This window comes from Poecilia latipinna, unplaced genomic scaffold (genome assembly GCF_001443285.1).
Source record: "Poecilia latipinna isolate Pla-1442-1.1 unplaced genomic scaffold, P_latipinna-1.0 Scaffold742, whole genome shotgun sequence".
NCBI classification, from domain to species: domain Eukaryota; kingdom Metazoa; phylum Chordata; class Actinopteri; order Cyprinodontiformes; family Poeciliidae; genus Poecilia; species Poecilia latipinna.
The window spans coordinates 121,981-139,443 of NW_015113358.1; the positions used below are offsets into that span (position 1 = coordinate 121,981).

The following is a 17,463-nucleotide window of genomic DNA, read 5'->3' on the forward strand; positions in this document are numbered from 1 at the left end:
ATTTGGGATGGGACCGATAGTAGTTCCTGGAGGGATTCCAGTTTATATTTTTGATGAAATAATATTTACTGTAATTGATAAATAGAAACAGAAACAGCCTTCATTGTCTCACAAAGAGGAAATTCAGAATGACACGTCGTTCACAATATTTTGATATGTCAAAACAAGACACCATCGTTCTGGGAAACCAAAGGATAAGAGTTTCGAAATATCTTCTCCAACACCTTTGACATGACAAGAGGGACAATTATTAAACTATGATTAAATCTTTAACCAATAAATTGAGGAAGTCATTAAATATGTTGCTAAACTGAGCAGCATTTTTCCCCTACCATTGTCAATTCATGATTGAAATTGGTACGATTACTAGGATTTATTAAGTTGCTTAGTTGTTTCCAGATCATTTACTCATCTCTTGCCTCTGAAAGGACATTTTTATCATATTTAGCTTTCGATTTTAAATGTTCTTTTATCACTCAATTGCTCAGATTGCTAAAGATGAGCAAAACAGCTATTTTGCTATTTCTGAGAAGTTTTTAGGCCGTAATTATTTTTTTTCCAGTAATTGTCATATGTCATCTGACAACCATGACAGCTGGGTTGTTTTCTGTACCTGTTTTTTTTTTCTTTTTGAGGAACTTGTTCACAGAATGACTAACACTGAAAGTAAATGTGATTCAACACTCAATTGTCTGGTTATGGATCTAAACGTCATCCCCATAACTTCTTACCAGTTACGCTTAAAATTTGACTGTACCCAAATTTTTGCTGACAATGCTCTTGAGCTGCTTTCAATTTGTTATCCATACTGAAGCCACCCAGGACAATCACCTCAGTGTTATATGTAAATCCTTTTAAAACGCTCTTCTAAATTAATTATGCTAAATTCTATGCAAAGGGAGAGACAAACACTTATACAAACACACTGCACTGATATATTTTCACTTACAGGTAACACTCTTAAATAAATCCATCATATAAATGAGCACACGCCTTCTCTCCCCTACAGAATTGTCTTTCCCAACCGCTTACATTCTGGTATATCAGTGGGATATTATCAGTTAACCAGGTTTCACTTGGACATAGAAAATCCAGGTTAACAGTGTTTTTATTTCCTCTCATTTAGGTATGATGCTTCGAGAATAATCTAAAAATGCCTTGGGTTGCGTGTTGGGTCCCAGATCACCCTAGATAGATGATGCTTCTGTTTCTTTGCAGCTTCCACACAATGTCTTGGTGCCAGTGAGTGTCGTTTGCTTTCAAAGGACTTTGTTGGCTCCAAAACGTCCCCTGGTCTGAGTCAGTTGTAGCAACATAGAAACAGACTTTAAACTTAAAAAAGACAAACATGTGTAATAAAACAGGTTTAAGCTGTAGCATAGGAAGAGGGGTGAAAAAAAAAGTATTACGGTAAGTAAATGAAAACACTAAGTATGAAAATAGGTACCACAAGATCATTTTACTATTTCAATTCTTAATTTTTTTAAGTTCTTTAGTGTTTCAGTAAAAGATTATTTTACTTTTTCAATTCTTAATTTTTTTAAGTTCATTAGTGTTGTTTCATTTATTCAGAACGATTTCACATATAAACGCTTGGGGGCGCCTCCCGCATTGGTGGCATAGAAAACCTTGTTAGATGCTAAATGAATCTCTACGTGTGTCTCCTCTTTTCTATACCGCAGGTAAGTAAAAATGTATTTTGATGCATGCATATTAGTTGAACAGGTTGTCGAATAAAGCTGGCTCAGGGACTCTTGAGTTCACTTTGAATTTGTTGTGTTTTGCACATTCGGAGACGGTTGTCACACAAAGAACATTATTTTGGTCTTTTTATTTGTAAAATTGACGCTTATTTTTAGGTTACTGCAAAAACTAGAGAACCATATACTGCATATGGAGCATGTTCATTACACAGAAGAAGAATAAACCTTCCTGTTCGATGCTAAAGAAAGCTCAATGTATGTGTCTTATGTTTTCATTGATTCACAATAATCCTCTGAAACATGACCCAGAACCAAAGTGTGGTGTTGTTTACACCTCTGCTCAAGCAAAGAAAGTGGAGTCATTGTTCACATAAGACAGAATGACACAATGTTTATTCCTGTTCTTTAGCTTTGATTGATCAAGCTCAAAATTAAATGTTTATAGCAGATAGGTATAGATCAAAAATCTGACTTATTGTTACTGGAGCATCAGTGGTAAAAGCACAAAAGCACAGCGCTTCAACAAATATGAGAAAATTAATTATAGTCATTGGCAAATTGAAAGAAAATAAAAAAATATTTTTCTAGGAAAATGTACTAATATTGATTCTGTTAGGAAGATAAATGTGGCACAAAACTCAATTACAAAAATTATTTTAAAGCTTTTAAAAAGGCTTATTTGAAATTACATGATGGAAAGGCCATTAATAGTGCAAGTAAAGTCCTCAGACAATTGATGAAACCTGACTTTTCCTTATAAACGCAGATCTGGTAAAACAGGTTACAGCTTTACAAAATTACTACAAAGGTTGTTCTTTCTGTAAACCTGTGACTGCGGCGCTCACACCCACTCCTTTGGGTTTCTGAGTACTTCCAGCATCTCCGCCTCACGGAACCTTTAACAGGCTTGTGCATGAACTTCCACCTGGACAGGAAGGAGGAGTCGGTTACCAGGCAACACAGACGGCTGATGACTATTGGACAGAGAGCAGGAGAGTCGATGACATACCTGGCAGTGAGGGGGAGCGACATGAGGACTCTGCAGCCAGGCATGGCAAGACCAAACTTTATTCCCCTGTCATACATCAGGTTAAACTCTACATAGCTACAACACAAACAAACATGAAAAACTATAGTGAATAGGGAAAAGCAGTAATGTGTCAAGGCCTATAATACAACATACAGCAGTATGCATATACTGCATTGTGTTGTTTGTGCTTTAAAAGAAGCATAGCAGCAATTTATAAAGCACCTATTTTCACCTCTGAATTTTAACCATGTCATACACTAAATATAATTTATGTAGTTATTTTTTGCTGAAACCAAACAATTTCCCACAAGGAATTGAGAAAGTATCTACTTTTACTAATTTTTGGACCTATAATTTTGGAATACTTAAAAAAACGTGTTTTTTTTTTCAAGACTGTGACAGATCTAACAGAGATGTAAGTTGTCAGATTTTATCTTTAAATGTACATAATGTGCAAACAGAAAACACTTTAAAAACTCAACGATAGGGGATTTTAAATTTAACACATTTCAGTCTAATCCCTCCTCAGTTTAATATCAATGAAAATGTTTTCACATCCTCCTAGTCATAAGATGTGAAGAACTAAAACTGAAATGATAATATTTTAGGATTAACGACTTGGGAGAGGTTGGGGGGGGGGGATGTTTTGCAAGACCTCCATCTCGAGGTGACCCAGTACATTTATCAGCTGTCTCACACCAAGGAAGCAGCAAAATATTTTCAGTGTCTGTGAGATATTTCTCTGTGACTTGATAATTTAAGAAGCTGGGCATGTCACAGAATATTGCTAATGTCACATTTGAACAGCACCACTCTGGTTACCAGCTATTAAGAAATGCCACTGATCACATTTGAAAGCAGACTGCCTGGCATCACTCACAAGGCCTGCAAGCACGCCTGTCATCAGCTGTCAGCTGATATTAAGTCAAGATCTATAACTGTGTCTCAGTATCCGTTTTTCCAAAACATTGGTTGTGCTTTTGATCAGCTTGTAAAGAAACAAAAACTGGGAAAAACAAAATTGTGCATCACAGATGTTTATGAGGAAGTGTGCGGTTTCAGAATGAAGATGGTTCAGCGGAAGGAGGAAAACATTTTGGACAACACGCCAATCAACTCATGGGCAAAGAAGTTTCTGTTTTGAGGTCCAAACAACAAGACATTTTGGATTTCTCGGACTCAGTCACTGCATGCATCGATAAATGGTTTTAGTTTTCACCAGGAAATTTTAGAGTGGAACTTAAGCCAGTTGGCGTGTATGGGGAAACCTCTAAAGGTGACTTGAAGACTGTGGCTGTCACTCTCCAGATAACGTTTAATATGCAAAATGCTACTGAGTAAGTGAACGTTGGTATTGCATTGGTTTTTTTTATTTTTTACACAGTGACATCTGCTTTAGATTGTAATCTCACATTAGCATAACATAATGCGGTCATCACAGCTGAAAAGTTTTAAGGAAATAAAATGGAAACATGACATTGATTAAATAATTTTTTAACCCATCATGCTACATTTAACATAAATAACATGATGGATTAAATCGTTTAGGTGGATGTAGATTAGATGTTGGAGATATAAGAAATATTGTGCAGTGAAGTTCTAAATTACTCACTCAGTTATTAAACCCCATCCCTTGGTGGCTGTTGCGCGCTTCGGAGGTGCCGAGTTGGCAAATGTACTCTTAAAAGGAACTTGTTCACAGAATTACTAATAAAGTAAACATAACACTCATTTACTTCATTAAGGACCAACATCATCCCAATGAACTCTTGCCAGTTCTGTGTCACATTTGGGTACAAAATTCTTAGGATTTTGCAAATTAATATTTTTATGTTTAATATAATACAAGGTATGTCAGTAAGCTGGCATAAATTTTGCTGGAAATTCTCTTGAATTGCATTCTCAATTATCCATCCAATTAAACTTAAAGACACCCAGGACAATCAACTCAATGTTACATTTAAATCCTTTCAACAGCTCTTTTAAATTATAAATTATGGGGGATTGTACACTATGAAAATTAATGCAAGAGGTGGAGAGAAACATTTATACAAACGCACTGGACTGACATTTTTTCCCACTTCTGGGTAACTCAGATAAATCCATTATATAATTTAGCACACCACTTCCCTGCAGCTTCAACTTATTCTTGCTTTTTAGGGATGATTGATCAAACAAAATTAAATGTTTAGAGCACATAGGGATATGTCAAAATCTGATTTATTGTTTCTGGTACATCAGTGGTAAAAGCACATACATTCAGTTTGTCCTTTTCCCTTTCAGTGCTTCAATAAATACATGAGAAGATTAGAGGACTAATTCAAGTCACAGGAATATTAAAAAATAAGAGAAAGGAAAAGAATTATGGTTGCCATTATGAGTAAAAAAGATACAGATCTATAAGCAGGAAATCTATGAAGGTAATTTATGTGATTCATTCAACTAAGAAGAGACAAATGGCACAAAACTCAATTCTTAAACATTATCCTTAAAGCTTTTAAAAGGCTGATTTGAAAATACATGAAGGAAGGAAAATTAACAGTGCAAATAAAGTCCTCAGACAACTGATGAAACCTGATATTTCCTTATAAACGCAGGTCTGGTAAAACAGGTTACAGCTTTACAAAATACTACAAAGGTTGTTTCTGTAAACTTGTGATTGCGGCGCTCACACCCACTCCTTTGGGTTTCTGAGTACTTCCAGCATCTCCGCCTCCCGGGAACCTTTACCAGGCTCATGCATGTACTCCCACCTGGACAGGAAGGAGCAGTCGATTACTAGGCAACACAGACGGCTGATTACTATTGGACAGAGAGCAGGAGAGTCAATGACTTACCTGGCTGTGAGGGGGAGCGACATGAGGATACTCTCGATTCTAGAGCCAGGTGTAGCAAGGCCAAACTTTACTCCTCTGTCATATACCAGGTTAAACTCTACATATCTGCAACACAAAATTGTAACTCTAAAGAACAGACTCTTCATATTACAGGGCTCCTACATTAAGCTTTGAATGACTTTTCCAAATTCAACTTTCCAAAGTTCATGGTGCTTTGCTATAATTTTAAAATATGAAATGCTAAACTTCACAATTAATTTCTACAATGGCATTTGCATATTTATTATTCAAATACACCATTCAACTAAATTTACTCCTTTACCCCAAAAACACATCAGCTGTGATATAATGCATTTTCCACTCACCTTCCTCGTCGCACCTGTTGCCAGTCCTTCTCCTCTTGAGTGAAGGAATCATTAAGATGTTTCCTCACAATGGGAAGATAACAGGGCACCACGGTTCGAGCGCAGCTCTTAACAAAGTTGAACGCCTCCTCCTGATTTGGGGAGTCAAGGTCGTCAAAGAAGATTCCTCCGATGCCCCGGGTCTCTCCTCTGTGACGGACGTAGAAGTACCTGTCACACCTGGAGGACACAAAAAGTGAACAGGGAAGTTGGTACCTTTACAAAACTTCAAGTCAAGGTTTTATCTGGAAAACAAACACATCCACCTGAACAGATACTATATCATTTTCTTCCATCTATACAACAGAAAACAACAAAATGTTGAAAAATCGTTTCCCCACCCTTCCTGTCCACATTAACACTAGTCATTTATGACCTCTAGCATTGCTCAACGGTTTTCTTCTGCATCTGTAGATTTTGGGAGAGACTTCCTCTTATCACCAACCAGCAGTGAGGGAACACCCATTGTAATTCATCCAGACAAATTCACTGGAATCAGTCCTAAAAACACACATCAGCCTGTCTGTGCAAAGACACATCAGAGTCACTGATGGAGCTGTACCATTTTTTAAAGTCTGCGTAGTACTTCGGGTGATGTTTGTCACAGGCCTCCTTCAGGGTGTTGTGGAACAGAAAGGCGTCGTCTCTGTCAATATACACCGGGGTCAGGTCTGTTCCTCCACCAAACCACCACTGCTTGGAGCCTGAAAGCACACACACACACACACACACACACGCACACACACAACACAAGCAACAGGGAGAAGAAACAAAGCTGATCATTAATCCACAAAGTCAATAGAGCCACAAGACACAGATACTTTAAAAAGGGACTCACCATCCTCCTCTTCTATTTCAAAGTATCTGTAGTTGAAGTGAACTGACGGTATGTGAGGGTTCTTGGGGTGGATGACGGAGCTCACACCCATGGCACAAAATGGCAGCTTACCTGAAGCAAAGCAGAGCCAAGTTTTATTTTAGATACCTGAAGTGAAGGTGTGAAGGGAGAAAGTATAACTCTAAGCAGAACCCACCGTCTTTCCCTTTGAGGACTTTCCCTCTGCTTCTCATTTGTTTCGCAGCCTCCTCAGTCAGATACCCGAACACCACCGACACATTAACTCCTGCCTTCTCAAACACCTTTCCATCCTGCATCACACAGCTGATTCCTCCACCACCTAAAAACAAACAAAATGGTGAAAATTTGTTGTTTTATGCATTTATCTGTTGATATTGCAAGTGCATGCCTGTCTCTTCCATGCATTTACAAAATGTTCCCACAGTATTAAAAGGGGAAGTATTATGTGTTTTCAAGCCACATTGTGCAATTTTTAGCACAATCAAGTAGCTTCAGTTGTTAAAAAATGCTATATATATATCACATATGACTTAAAAGAAAGTTGACTTCAAAATTTAAACACCTTGAAGATTCTGCTCTTTCTGAAACTCCACCTTCAGGAAGTCATCACAACATGGTTCTTCTATTAAACCTTTAACAACTTTTTTTCAAGCATTTCACTGAGCAGTATTTCTTATAATGAGGTTAGCAGATGCTAAGTTCCACCAGGTGTTTGCTCATTGCTTCTGGTCAGTCTAAAGGAGCTTATTGGGGGAGTCTGAGAGGACGGCTGCTCAGTGAGCCAGAAGCTGGGAAGCTTGGAAACTGCAGCTTGGAGGAGGAGCTGGACCTCGAAGGCGGTGCTAGGTCTGCCCATGCGTTTTGCACAGCTGAATGGTTGTCATTGGAGACTAAAGGATTTTTCAAACATGCATGAAAGAATCAAGGCAACATTCCAAGTATGTTTCTGATGCAAAGAAACGTCAATTTTACATACTACTGCCCCTTTAAGAGCAGTGTTTGTATTTGTATGCTCTGCTAGAGAAGTGTAAACCACTAGCTACCCCAGTGATTCCCTTATTACCTTCCTTCCTTTGCCATTTGTCCACCTTGAATGTCCCACCGTCCACTTCCTCCAGGGCTTTGCAGAACTCAGCCTGCGTCTCCATGATCAGCATCTCCATCTTGGTGCTCATCTCATCCTTCCTTTTCTCCAGTACACTGATGTCAGTCACTGGGACCGACATGAAGCCCCTACATCTTTGCGCAATGTCCCCCTCTTCTTCCTTCTTCTTCTTTGCCTTCTGGGGGATTGTGGTCGCCATCTCTGCCCGTTGGAAGTGATTAGCATTAGCCAGAAAGCCCGCCACCGCTGCGGCGGTCACCGCCACCGCACCACTAAACGCCAGGGCTCCCCTTTTAGTTGTCCCGGCTGCAGACCGACCAGCGGTCCCGTGGGACATGAACCGTAAGTTCAAGTCTTTGGAAAGCCATTCCCTTCCCGGAAGGAAAGTCGCGGATGGGCCACCAGCACCTGCGAGACCCTTTAATCGAGAACCCAAACACCGTTTTGCTTTGGTCTGAGCCGTCTGCTTTACCGATAAAAGAACGATGGACGCCATTTTCAAGAAAAACACTTAAGTTTTGCTATCTTCAGTGAAGTGACAACAATAACTGATCAATGAGTAGGAACAACTCTTGACTCTGTCATAAGTTGCATGCCTACGTGCTATTAGTCGTGTTTTAAAAACTGTCCAGTAAAGGGGCGGGTGGTTTCTGGGTACTGATAACGGCTACCTGGGAAATGTAGTTCTAACGTGTCCAAGGAGGGAATAACAAAGAGTAGAATGTTAAATGACAACTACAAGACCCAGAATGCCGTATGCTAGAAACGGATGTAACGTTCATGGACTTCACATTTGCCCAGTGTTTTACGTAATGATTAAAAAAGTCAAGCGCTCCCCGTTTCTCGGATTACTTAAAAAGGGGATCGACATACATTTAATATTATCTGTAAATTTTTTTTTTTGATTGGTAATATACTAAACCTTTTATTTAGTAAATGATAAATTTCAAACGATCCAGTATACCAAATATCTATCTACCATATCTATGTATCTAGATTTTTATATAGAGCTGCAGTTGATATTTTAGTTGCAATTTTAAATACAGTCATATTCAGTATTAGCATAGTGAGACTCCTTTTGTCGGATTTTCTTGATCAACTTCTAAGCATGTTTTATAAATACTACGGTATCCATGAAGCCCAATGTTCTAATCATCAATGTTCTGTTTTCATTAGTTTAGCGGAAATTTATAATCAACAGAAATATGAAAACATAAGTCTGTGTGTAATTAATCTGTACAATGTGCTTAACGTAGATGAAACCGAAGTAACTAAACTTTTCAAAACACATAAAGGTACGGAATAGACCCTTATGTGTGAAATATAATAGTATCTTTACAGCAGGCCGTATTTGTACGCATGCGCTTTGGTAAAGCGTGTTGTTGGTTGCCATGACGACACGACTATTAAAGCTTTTAAGGCTGAAGAGACTCGGGCCAGATTATGATCGCAGGTGTTGACATACAGACTGCTACGCAGTATGTGGGTCAACAAAATGGAGAAATAACATCGAAACAATCCGACAATATAAATTTATTTCCCTAACTCATCGACGGCAGGTATCTGCGCAGCCTGTTGGTGAGTGGAATAGCTAACATTCATCTGGTAAGAATCTCTTGTCTATATCTGTCTAGCCTGAAAGAGGAAAAGATCAGTGTTGATTGCTACTCTCGCGACTTTTAGTTTTCCTATTTTACTTATCTCTGTTAGCAGAACTATAAAAATAAACCAGATTAACGGGGATATTTTTGTCTTTGCTTGTATTGAGTTCAGTGTTGTAAATTCTTACACTTTACAATACTACACAAATTAAAATTAAACATATAGCCGTTGTTTTAGCTACGGGATTCGGATTTATAGTTTAAAAAGAAATAAAGTTTGAGTAATTATGCAATACCACCTATTATTCACCAGATGGCGACAAATCACAGACAATATATACAGAGTTTGTCTTTATTTCTCTGTGATGTCGATTTAATAAGTTATTTATGGCCATTGCCAAACAACTATGCATCACATTTTAAGTAAATATCATATTAACATCAGCACAATTGTAGTGTTTTTCTTGTTTTGCTTATTGAAGCACACACTGGTTGAATCCTGGTCTCGTACTTCAGACGACGTCTTTATGTTAACAGCCATTTGCTTAGATCACTGAATTTTTAATTGCACTTTTCACTCTGACCGCTATCAGTAGTTTACATCCAGCGGGCTCCAATGTATTGGAATGATCCAGTATACCACATATCTATTACACATGTGATAAAACACGTGTCTTAGATTTGTGCTTATATTTTTAGGAGATGCTGATAAAAATAAAATACAAAAAAAAAAACATATTTTGGTTTAAATAAGGATATATATTTACATTGCAATACAGTACAGCCAAAATGTATATTTACTATGGAACAGGAACGAAAACTTACGAAGGGATTTTCCCTATTACTTTTAAGGAATGTCTTAAAACCCAGTGTGGATCAGCTTCATGGTATGGCCATAAACAATTAGCTATATTTGTAAAAAAAAAAAAAACTTAAAATCATTGCCAAATTTCTTTAACATTTTGTCTTTTTGTCTCTCTTCAGCAGATCATGACTGAGGCAAATTCACCCAAGTCTCAGGAGGATTATGAAGACGACTTTGAAAAGGATCTTGACTGGCTAATCAGTGAGGAGGGCCAAAGTGAACAGGTAACCAACTGCTTGCTTTTTTCCTTTTCTGTGGGACATCAATACATTTTATTTTCTGGGGTGAATCCACATTGTACTGCAAAAGTATTTATACCTCTTGAGGTTTCAACATATTGTCACATTACAGCTGCCACACCATCTGTCAAAGCAACCAAGAGCTCGCGGAATTGATTCTTTGATTCCGCGAGCTGACGGAACTGCAAATATAAATACTACTCTCAAAAATAAAATGTACACATGTACAAAAGACCACATGAATTTAATAATGCAAATATACTGCTATACATCATGCAATGATATTTAATTAGATTTAATTGTATTTTTGACTGTACTGATGTTCACCAATGCTCTCATGTAACAAAGAGCAAAAACGGTAAAAATAAGGAATTATGTTTCGTGTTACATCATCAGTTATATTATATCATAACACAATATATATATCACAAATTGTATCACAATTTTCAATGAAAATGATAAACAATACACAATTGCCCATCATTTTAATGTAAGTGACACACTTTTCAAAATTGTATTCGTAAACTATCATTTCTCTCTGACTTCATAATTATTATAATCTAAATGCCATGAAATTTGTGGTTGTAATGACACTAACGGTATGAATGCGACTGCAGCAAGGCTCTGTATGTTCGGAGTTCCCTTCTGCGTGTACTGAATGTGTCATTAAGAGCTCCTTTAACGTGTGATGGGTAATAGTGTTAAGTTACACAATCTGGCACATCTCACCGCTTGCATGTGAAACCAATGCTTTTCACATGCAGTGGCATACTTTCAGTCTGATACTCCCCAATGCATCATTGATGAGCAATCAGACATATCTGCTATCACACAAGCAGATTGTCAAAGTCTAAGTGTTGTGCTTGGGCTTTTGTCTACATTACAATATAAGTAATGAATGTCTGTTTCATCTACTGAACAGGGCTCTGACTATGGGGACGTAGACGCAGAAATAGACAAAGAGCTGGAGAAGGAAGAGACCCCAGGAGAAGCGATAGGAAATGAAAACGGGGAACAAAAACCAGACCATGTGGAAGAGGATGAAGAAAGGTGGCCGCCTCCTATGGAGCCGTTAGGCTATGACATGGACCAGGCGAGTACATCACTACATACAGAATCACCTTTTCCTGAGACAGATGAGCAGACAGATGAGGAACAGATGTACATCTTGGATAAAATCGAGCAGGCCAACAAGGAACTAGAGGAACAAGACACGCCAGATATGACGAGACAGAGACGGCTTCACTTTAAAGACACACTGGTGGACCTGGTGGTGCCCCCACCCCTTTCAGATAGCTACTCCGATGACACTGATGAAGAAAAGGAGAGAGCCTTGATTGCAGGTGCAGCATCGGTGGTGTCAGGGATGTTGTCCAACTTAATCATTGACTCTAGTGGACAAATTAGCAGCAAGGACAGAGCCACGGTTTCAGATGCAGAGTCTGAGGTATCACAGAAGATAACGCTTTCTCCTTATGACGACAGCAAGGAATTAAGAAGATCTAGTGTTGAAGGACTTCAGGAAACTAAGGAGAGTAAAGTGCTTGTGGAAAAAGATGGTAAGTTTGACCTTGTTAGTATGAAGGATATGGAGAGCCAGAGTCTCCTCCCTCCAATATTAAATAATGTAGGTAACGGTACACAGACGTCTGCTCACCTCCAACCCTCCTTTCAACTGGGCACTGATCAACTTAAAGCGCCGCGACCTCCGACTCGGCCCAAGGCCAGACCCAATTCGGCCAGACCCAATTCGGCCACCCAAGGCCAGAGAATGATTCTGATGAGAAACGGCAAGAGGCGAGTGCAGTCTGCGACAGGAACTCCTTCCAAGGCGACCTATGCTCTCTCTCCACAGCAAAAAGACCTGTTGCAGAAGATGAAGGAGAAGAAGGAGAGGCTTGCCAGAGAGGTGCGACAATAAAAATGAAAAATCAATTAGTAGATATTTGCATTGCAGTATTGCAGTTCTGACGTTGGTAACCTTTTTTCTCACGTAGATTGTCGTTCTTCTTGTCAGGCAGAGCAGAGGAAGCATGAGGAAGAGGAGCTAAAGAAACAGGAGAACGAGCAGGCCTTCAAGTCGTGGTTGATAAAGAAAAGAGAACAGATTTTTGAGGAGAGAAAGATTCATCGTGCCAAGGAGATAGAGAGGATGAATGCTAAGGTAGGCAGCACAAAACCTGTCAAATATTAATCCACTACTGAAATATGAAGGATCTCATCTCCTCCTCTCTATGAAGATCACAGTCTCTGCAGCCTGCAGTTGTTCTCAGTGATAATCTCCAAAAAAGATAACTATGCAGCCTAATGCAGAACTGGAGCTTGTATGAGATGTTTGAGATAAAACATTTTGAAACAGTTTTTAATCTTAGGGGTCGTAGTGATCAAAACAACCTTCAGCCTTCAATTAGCTACAATAATTTGGAGAGTGAGAATAGGTGGTTATCGCTACAGTGCCATTTAGAGGTTTTTATGCTCACACTGTGAGCCTAAATGTCAAGCCACCAGGAAGACGCTGGTGTAGTACAAACTGAATACTGGAGGACTCTTAGTCAGTACTGGAGGAGTTCATTTAAATTGTTTGGATTCCTATCTTGAAGATGGTGTTTATGCACAGTGCATGAGTTTTTTTGTAGGGTTGTTAATAATCAATGCCAAAACCAATTTTAATGTATGTTATGAAACTTTTTGTCAATGTTTTAATCATTTAAATGTTGATTCCAAGTCAAGTTGAAACATTTGAAGGAAGTCTTTTTGCTTCGCTTCATTCCAGCTTCACTGTGCAAAAATACCCTCAATACTGGCACTGAAACATGATGCCGAAGGAAGTCGGTGTGTCATACTCAGAAAGAAAATCCTACAAAAATGCCTCTGCCTCCTCAAAAGTTGCAGATTATAAACTTTCCAACTAAGAAAGAAAAAAAAATAAAACGTTCACAATTTTTGAATTGTCTCCACTTCTGCCGGCGGTCACAGAGAGACGTCTATGACCCAGAGGAGGCCTACAGGTCGTGGCTTCAGAAGAAAAAAGAGCAAGTGCAGAGAGAGAGACAGGTTGTGGAGCTCAGGAAACTTGAGGAGGAGTGTAACTGCCTAATGCACAGCCGCCAGGAGTGTGACCGTGCCTTCAATCAGTGAGTGTGACCTCCTTTCCTGTTTTATTCAAAGTCGTCAATAGTAGTAACAAACAGCGAATAATTAGATAATTCCACCTCTCAGCTTTTTTTTACATTATACAGACATTATACAGGGAGATGGTAAACTGTGAACTTTCATAATAAGTAGATATTATAGACCTTTGGTGTAAAGTATGTTATATTTGTAGCTTTGCTTTCTAAATTTGATGTTGAGAGAAGGGTAAATATTACAAAATTAATTTTACAAACATTTCCTGTGGGGATCTGGTCTACAGAGCAGAAAAACACCTGCTAAAAAGTCTTAATCATCAGACTAACTATCGTGTCGAAATCATTTCTTTTAGACAATATTTTCTTGCCTTTTCCAGGTGGCTGAGGCGGAAACGGGACGAGAAGCGAGCACAGCAGCTGTTACACATGGAGCACTCCCGCAGGGTGGCGTTGGAGGTGCGGCGTGCGCGCCAAATGACTGAGCTGCTCTGTGCCGTCAATGCAACCAGACCCTTCCAGTTCACGGACGACTCCGCCTACCGCTACTGAGGCAAACAAGCGGCGCACACCCTCCTAGCTCATACGCAACATCTAGCGCTTATTAAAAATTGCAACTGAAATTGATTTTTATCATATATATCTGTTTGCAAGGTATGAATGAAATATTATTGTGTGTTCTCTGTGTTATATTGTATTGTTTTCTGTGCTGTGTTACAATACGTTTTGAGAAAAGGAAACCGCAGTGACCTCCTTTCATGTAAGCAGACCTCAATCAATCATCCAGTAAATTGAGTGACTTTTTTATTTTATTTTTTTTTTACTATGAATTATGTTCTGTGTAGCAACAGATGCACGTTACTTTGTATGAAGCACTTCCTAAAATACAGATTAATTGATTCTCATTGCATGCCTTTGATCAGAGTGCTTGATTAATTTCATGTAGACAAAGCTCATTCTCATGAACGAAAAACTTCTACTCATGTATGTCCAAAGATGTAAAAAAAAAAAAAAAAAAAGGTTGTTTTATCGTTTTGTGTCTAAGAAAAACTTGACAGTACAATTTCAGCACTTTTTACATTTTGGTTAATTCCAAACTATAATAAACATTCATAGTCAGCAGCTACACAAGTATCTGAAATGGCAATAAAGTCTTAATTCTTAGAAAAGTGACTGTTCAGGGAGATCTTTGATGCTCTTCATTGCTCTCAGTTCTATTTTTGTACGTCCAAATCCTGACTTAGTGCATCATTGTTATTCTGAACAGTTAATCTGAGCACAGCTAAGAAGATGGTGCATCCTCTTTAAATGTGTTTTAAATGTTTATGATTCATGTTGAATTAAATGTTTATCGACTGATAAACATTGACGAAAATGCCTGAATTTGGAGGTAAAATTGTTTTCAGCTCTTCAGGCAGTAGGACAGCAGCCTATTTTTAATAAGAGGATGACCTACAGTATAATTAAAGTAAACAATAAGGGATGGAGGACTTTATCTAGATAGAGAATTAACATGGAGAATGTATTTTTTTTTTTGTAGATTTAGCAGTTTTACACAAAAAAATTATAGTTCTGTTGTGTAAAACTGCTTTTCACCTTTCAGGTATTCAAGTTACATCATGTTACAATATTATTTCCTCATCAAAATCTAAAGTCATATAGAGATTTGATTGTGCTATAAAATGGCCCTATGTGCCTGGGAAATACACATTTTACGTTCATGAATATTTGATGTATAATTTTAAATATATATACATATATATATATAATAGACAAATAAATTATAAACAATTTCATTTTCTTTTTTATTTCTATGCATGAACACACGTTTTATGTTAACTTAAACAAAAATGGCTTCCCTCTTAAGGCCACAATAAAAATATTGAGAGCACAAAGGAAACTTTAAGTTTTGACTTGCAGTGCATCATCATCCTCATGATCAATACAGGCATGAAGTAATAAATGCTCATAAAAACATATTCCTTGAAACAGGAACAGCTGGCATCTTTCATGAAAAAAAAACAACAAAAAAACTTTTTCATATGAAATGCAGACATCAGCTGTCTAAAAAACATAAATAAATCAAATACTCACGCGCTCACCATTCTCATATCAGTAAATGTGCAAAACTGTACAATGCTCTTAGAAATTATGTATTCAGCATGGAACAGGTTCCAATTATTGCAATTTCCAAAATAGAGAAACAGTGTACCACCAACCTTGAAAATTATTACTGGCAATTTGAAACACTGAGTAACATCTTAGTGTGTGTGTGTGCGTAATAATACATATGTATTTATATCAGTTTTAGTTGTGATAAAAGTTTCAGGTATATTTTGTTACTAACCTCTGAGTTTTCTGAATTAAGATCGGAAACAATCCCAACCCAAAACAGTGAAACCTCAACTTCACAGTTCACAGCATAAAACAATACCAAACAACAGGATGTTACTGGAAAAAGGTCCAAAAGGCAAACAGAAGTTTGACGGTACAAATAAAACCGATACCACAACACTATTATTAACTTTGCACTTCAGTATAGCGCAGTACAAAAATAGAAATGTTCTGATCCAAACGTTGTTTAATAAATAGCAAAAAAGGATTTCATTGATAAAGATAATGAAGAAGCGATGGAGATTTCTCTATTTAGACCGCTTCTACAGTTCATCTTTAGGGTTGATGGCGAGGCCCTGACCCCAAACTGACTGCGTGTCCAAAGCCTGGATCACCTCGTCCGCCTGCAGCCTCTCCTGGAAAAAAATGGAGACAAAAAGACACAGGTGAGACAGAAAGAAGAGAAAAACAAACAGCTTTGTTCATATATTGCAGCAAATAAAAAACTCTTATGGACTCTTCCAGAGTTAAAACATTAGCATTGTTGTTTCTAAACGAATATTAACTTGTTATTTGAGATCTGGGTCTGAGAGCGCTGCATCTTTTTCTCCTTTTCTGCAAATAAATACTAAATTTCTGCTTGGAATTCCGGAGACATGCTGTCAGTAGTTCACAGAATAAAAGAACAATGTTCATTTTACTCAAACATACAGAGTAAAATCAGATAAACTGATCATTTTAAGTGGTTTCTTAATTTTTTCCGGAGCTGTATATTTTAGGACCATGACTCAGATGAGGAAGTATGAGAAGTCAGATCGTAAAAGAAGATTCATAGCAATGCCATTTTTTATCTGAATCACTGAGAAATAGCAATGGGTCTTTAAACATTAGTAAGTGTTCAAAAATAGGAATAAGCTTAGACATACAGGTTATTCATCGCCTTGTCCAGTTGTTTCTAGTTTGGTAAATAGGGTAAACTATTTAGATGTAGTCTGGTGGTGTACTCGTTCATATGAAGGCTTCTAGGAACATGAGGCACAAAAAAGACGGAGGAAAAAAATTCTTCCGTGAAAATTGTATGAGACGTTCCAAAATACTTTCAGCTTTTATGACAGAGAACTGTGATTCTAAAAAGTACAGACTCAGTGTGGGTTAAAGACAAACGCAAAACATAATCTCAGAACACTGCACTCTTATCAGCCTACTCCACAAACATGAGGTTATCACTGCTGATACATCACACAGAGTTCTATTAAAGTGACTTTCACTTTGCGGCTGCAGACAAATCCTGCGGTGTTAATCGTTTTCCAAAAGCACCGCAGGTAAAACTGAAACCAGACTAATAACTGAAGTGACCTTAA

At 38.0% G+C, this 17,463-nt stretch overlaps 3 protein-coding genes across 10 annotated transcripts in view; 1 reads left to right on the forward strand and 2 right to left on the reverse strand.

Annotated features, from left to right (window-relative positions):
* Positions 1-4,932: 4,932 nt before the first annotated feature.
* Positions 4,933-8,784, reverse strand: LOC106955523 (oxygen-dependent coproporphyrinogen-III oxidase, mitochondrial-like). Its single transcript, XM_015045761.1, has 7 exons — positions 7,897-8,784; positions 7,009-7,152; positions 6,813-6,923; positions 6,537-6,678; positions 5,936-6,154; positions 5,571-5,675; positions 4,933-5,486 (listed from the first exon to the last, which is right to left on the reverse strand). Exons 1-7 carry the CDS (start codon positions 8,432-8,434, stop codon positions 5,402-5,404), a joined length of 1,344 nt encoding a protein of 447 aa, XP_014901247.1. The 5' UTR covers positions 8,435-8,784; the 3' UTR covers positions 4,933-5,401.
* Positions 8,785-9,146: 362 nt separating this feature from the next.
* ccdc181 (coiled-coil domain containing 181) lies at positions 9,147-14,395 on the forward strand. Of its 8 annotated transcripts, none has more exons than XM_015045758.1 (8): positions 9,153-9,543; positions 10,524-10,628; positions 11,566-12,065; positions 12,126-12,202; positions 12,275-12,552; positions 12,661-12,807; positions 13,620-13,777; positions 14,149-14,395. In XM_015045758.1, the coding sequence occupies exons 2-8, from the start codon at positions 10,530-10,532 to the stop codon at positions 14,318-14,320; spliced, it is 1,431 nt and encodes a 476-aa protein (XP_014901244.1). In that variant the 5' UTR covers positions 9,153-9,543; positions 10,524-10,529; the 3' UTR covers positions 14,321-14,395. The 8 variants fall into 8 exon arrangements, with proteins under 8 accessions (XP_014901240.1, XP_014901241.1, XP_014901242.1 ...); XM_015045760.1 differs by having other exon boundaries at positions 9,154-9,543; positions 12,499-12,552; positions 12,641-12,807; XM_015045759.1 differs by having other exon boundaries at positions 9,156-9,543; positions 12,341-12,552.
* A 1,505-nt stretch (positions 14,396-15,900) lies between these two features.
* Positions 15,901-17,463, reverse strand: part of p3h2 (prolyl 3-hydroxylase 2) — a 56,688-nt gene continuing 55,125 nt past the window's right edge. Inside the window, exon 15 of the mRNA XM_015045763.1 lies at positions 15,901-16,518. Coding sequence (XP_014901249.1) covers positions 16,426-16,518 — 93 coding nt within the window. The 3' untranslated portion in view covers positions 15,901-16,425. The remainder of the gene's footprint in view (positions 16,519-17,463) is intronic.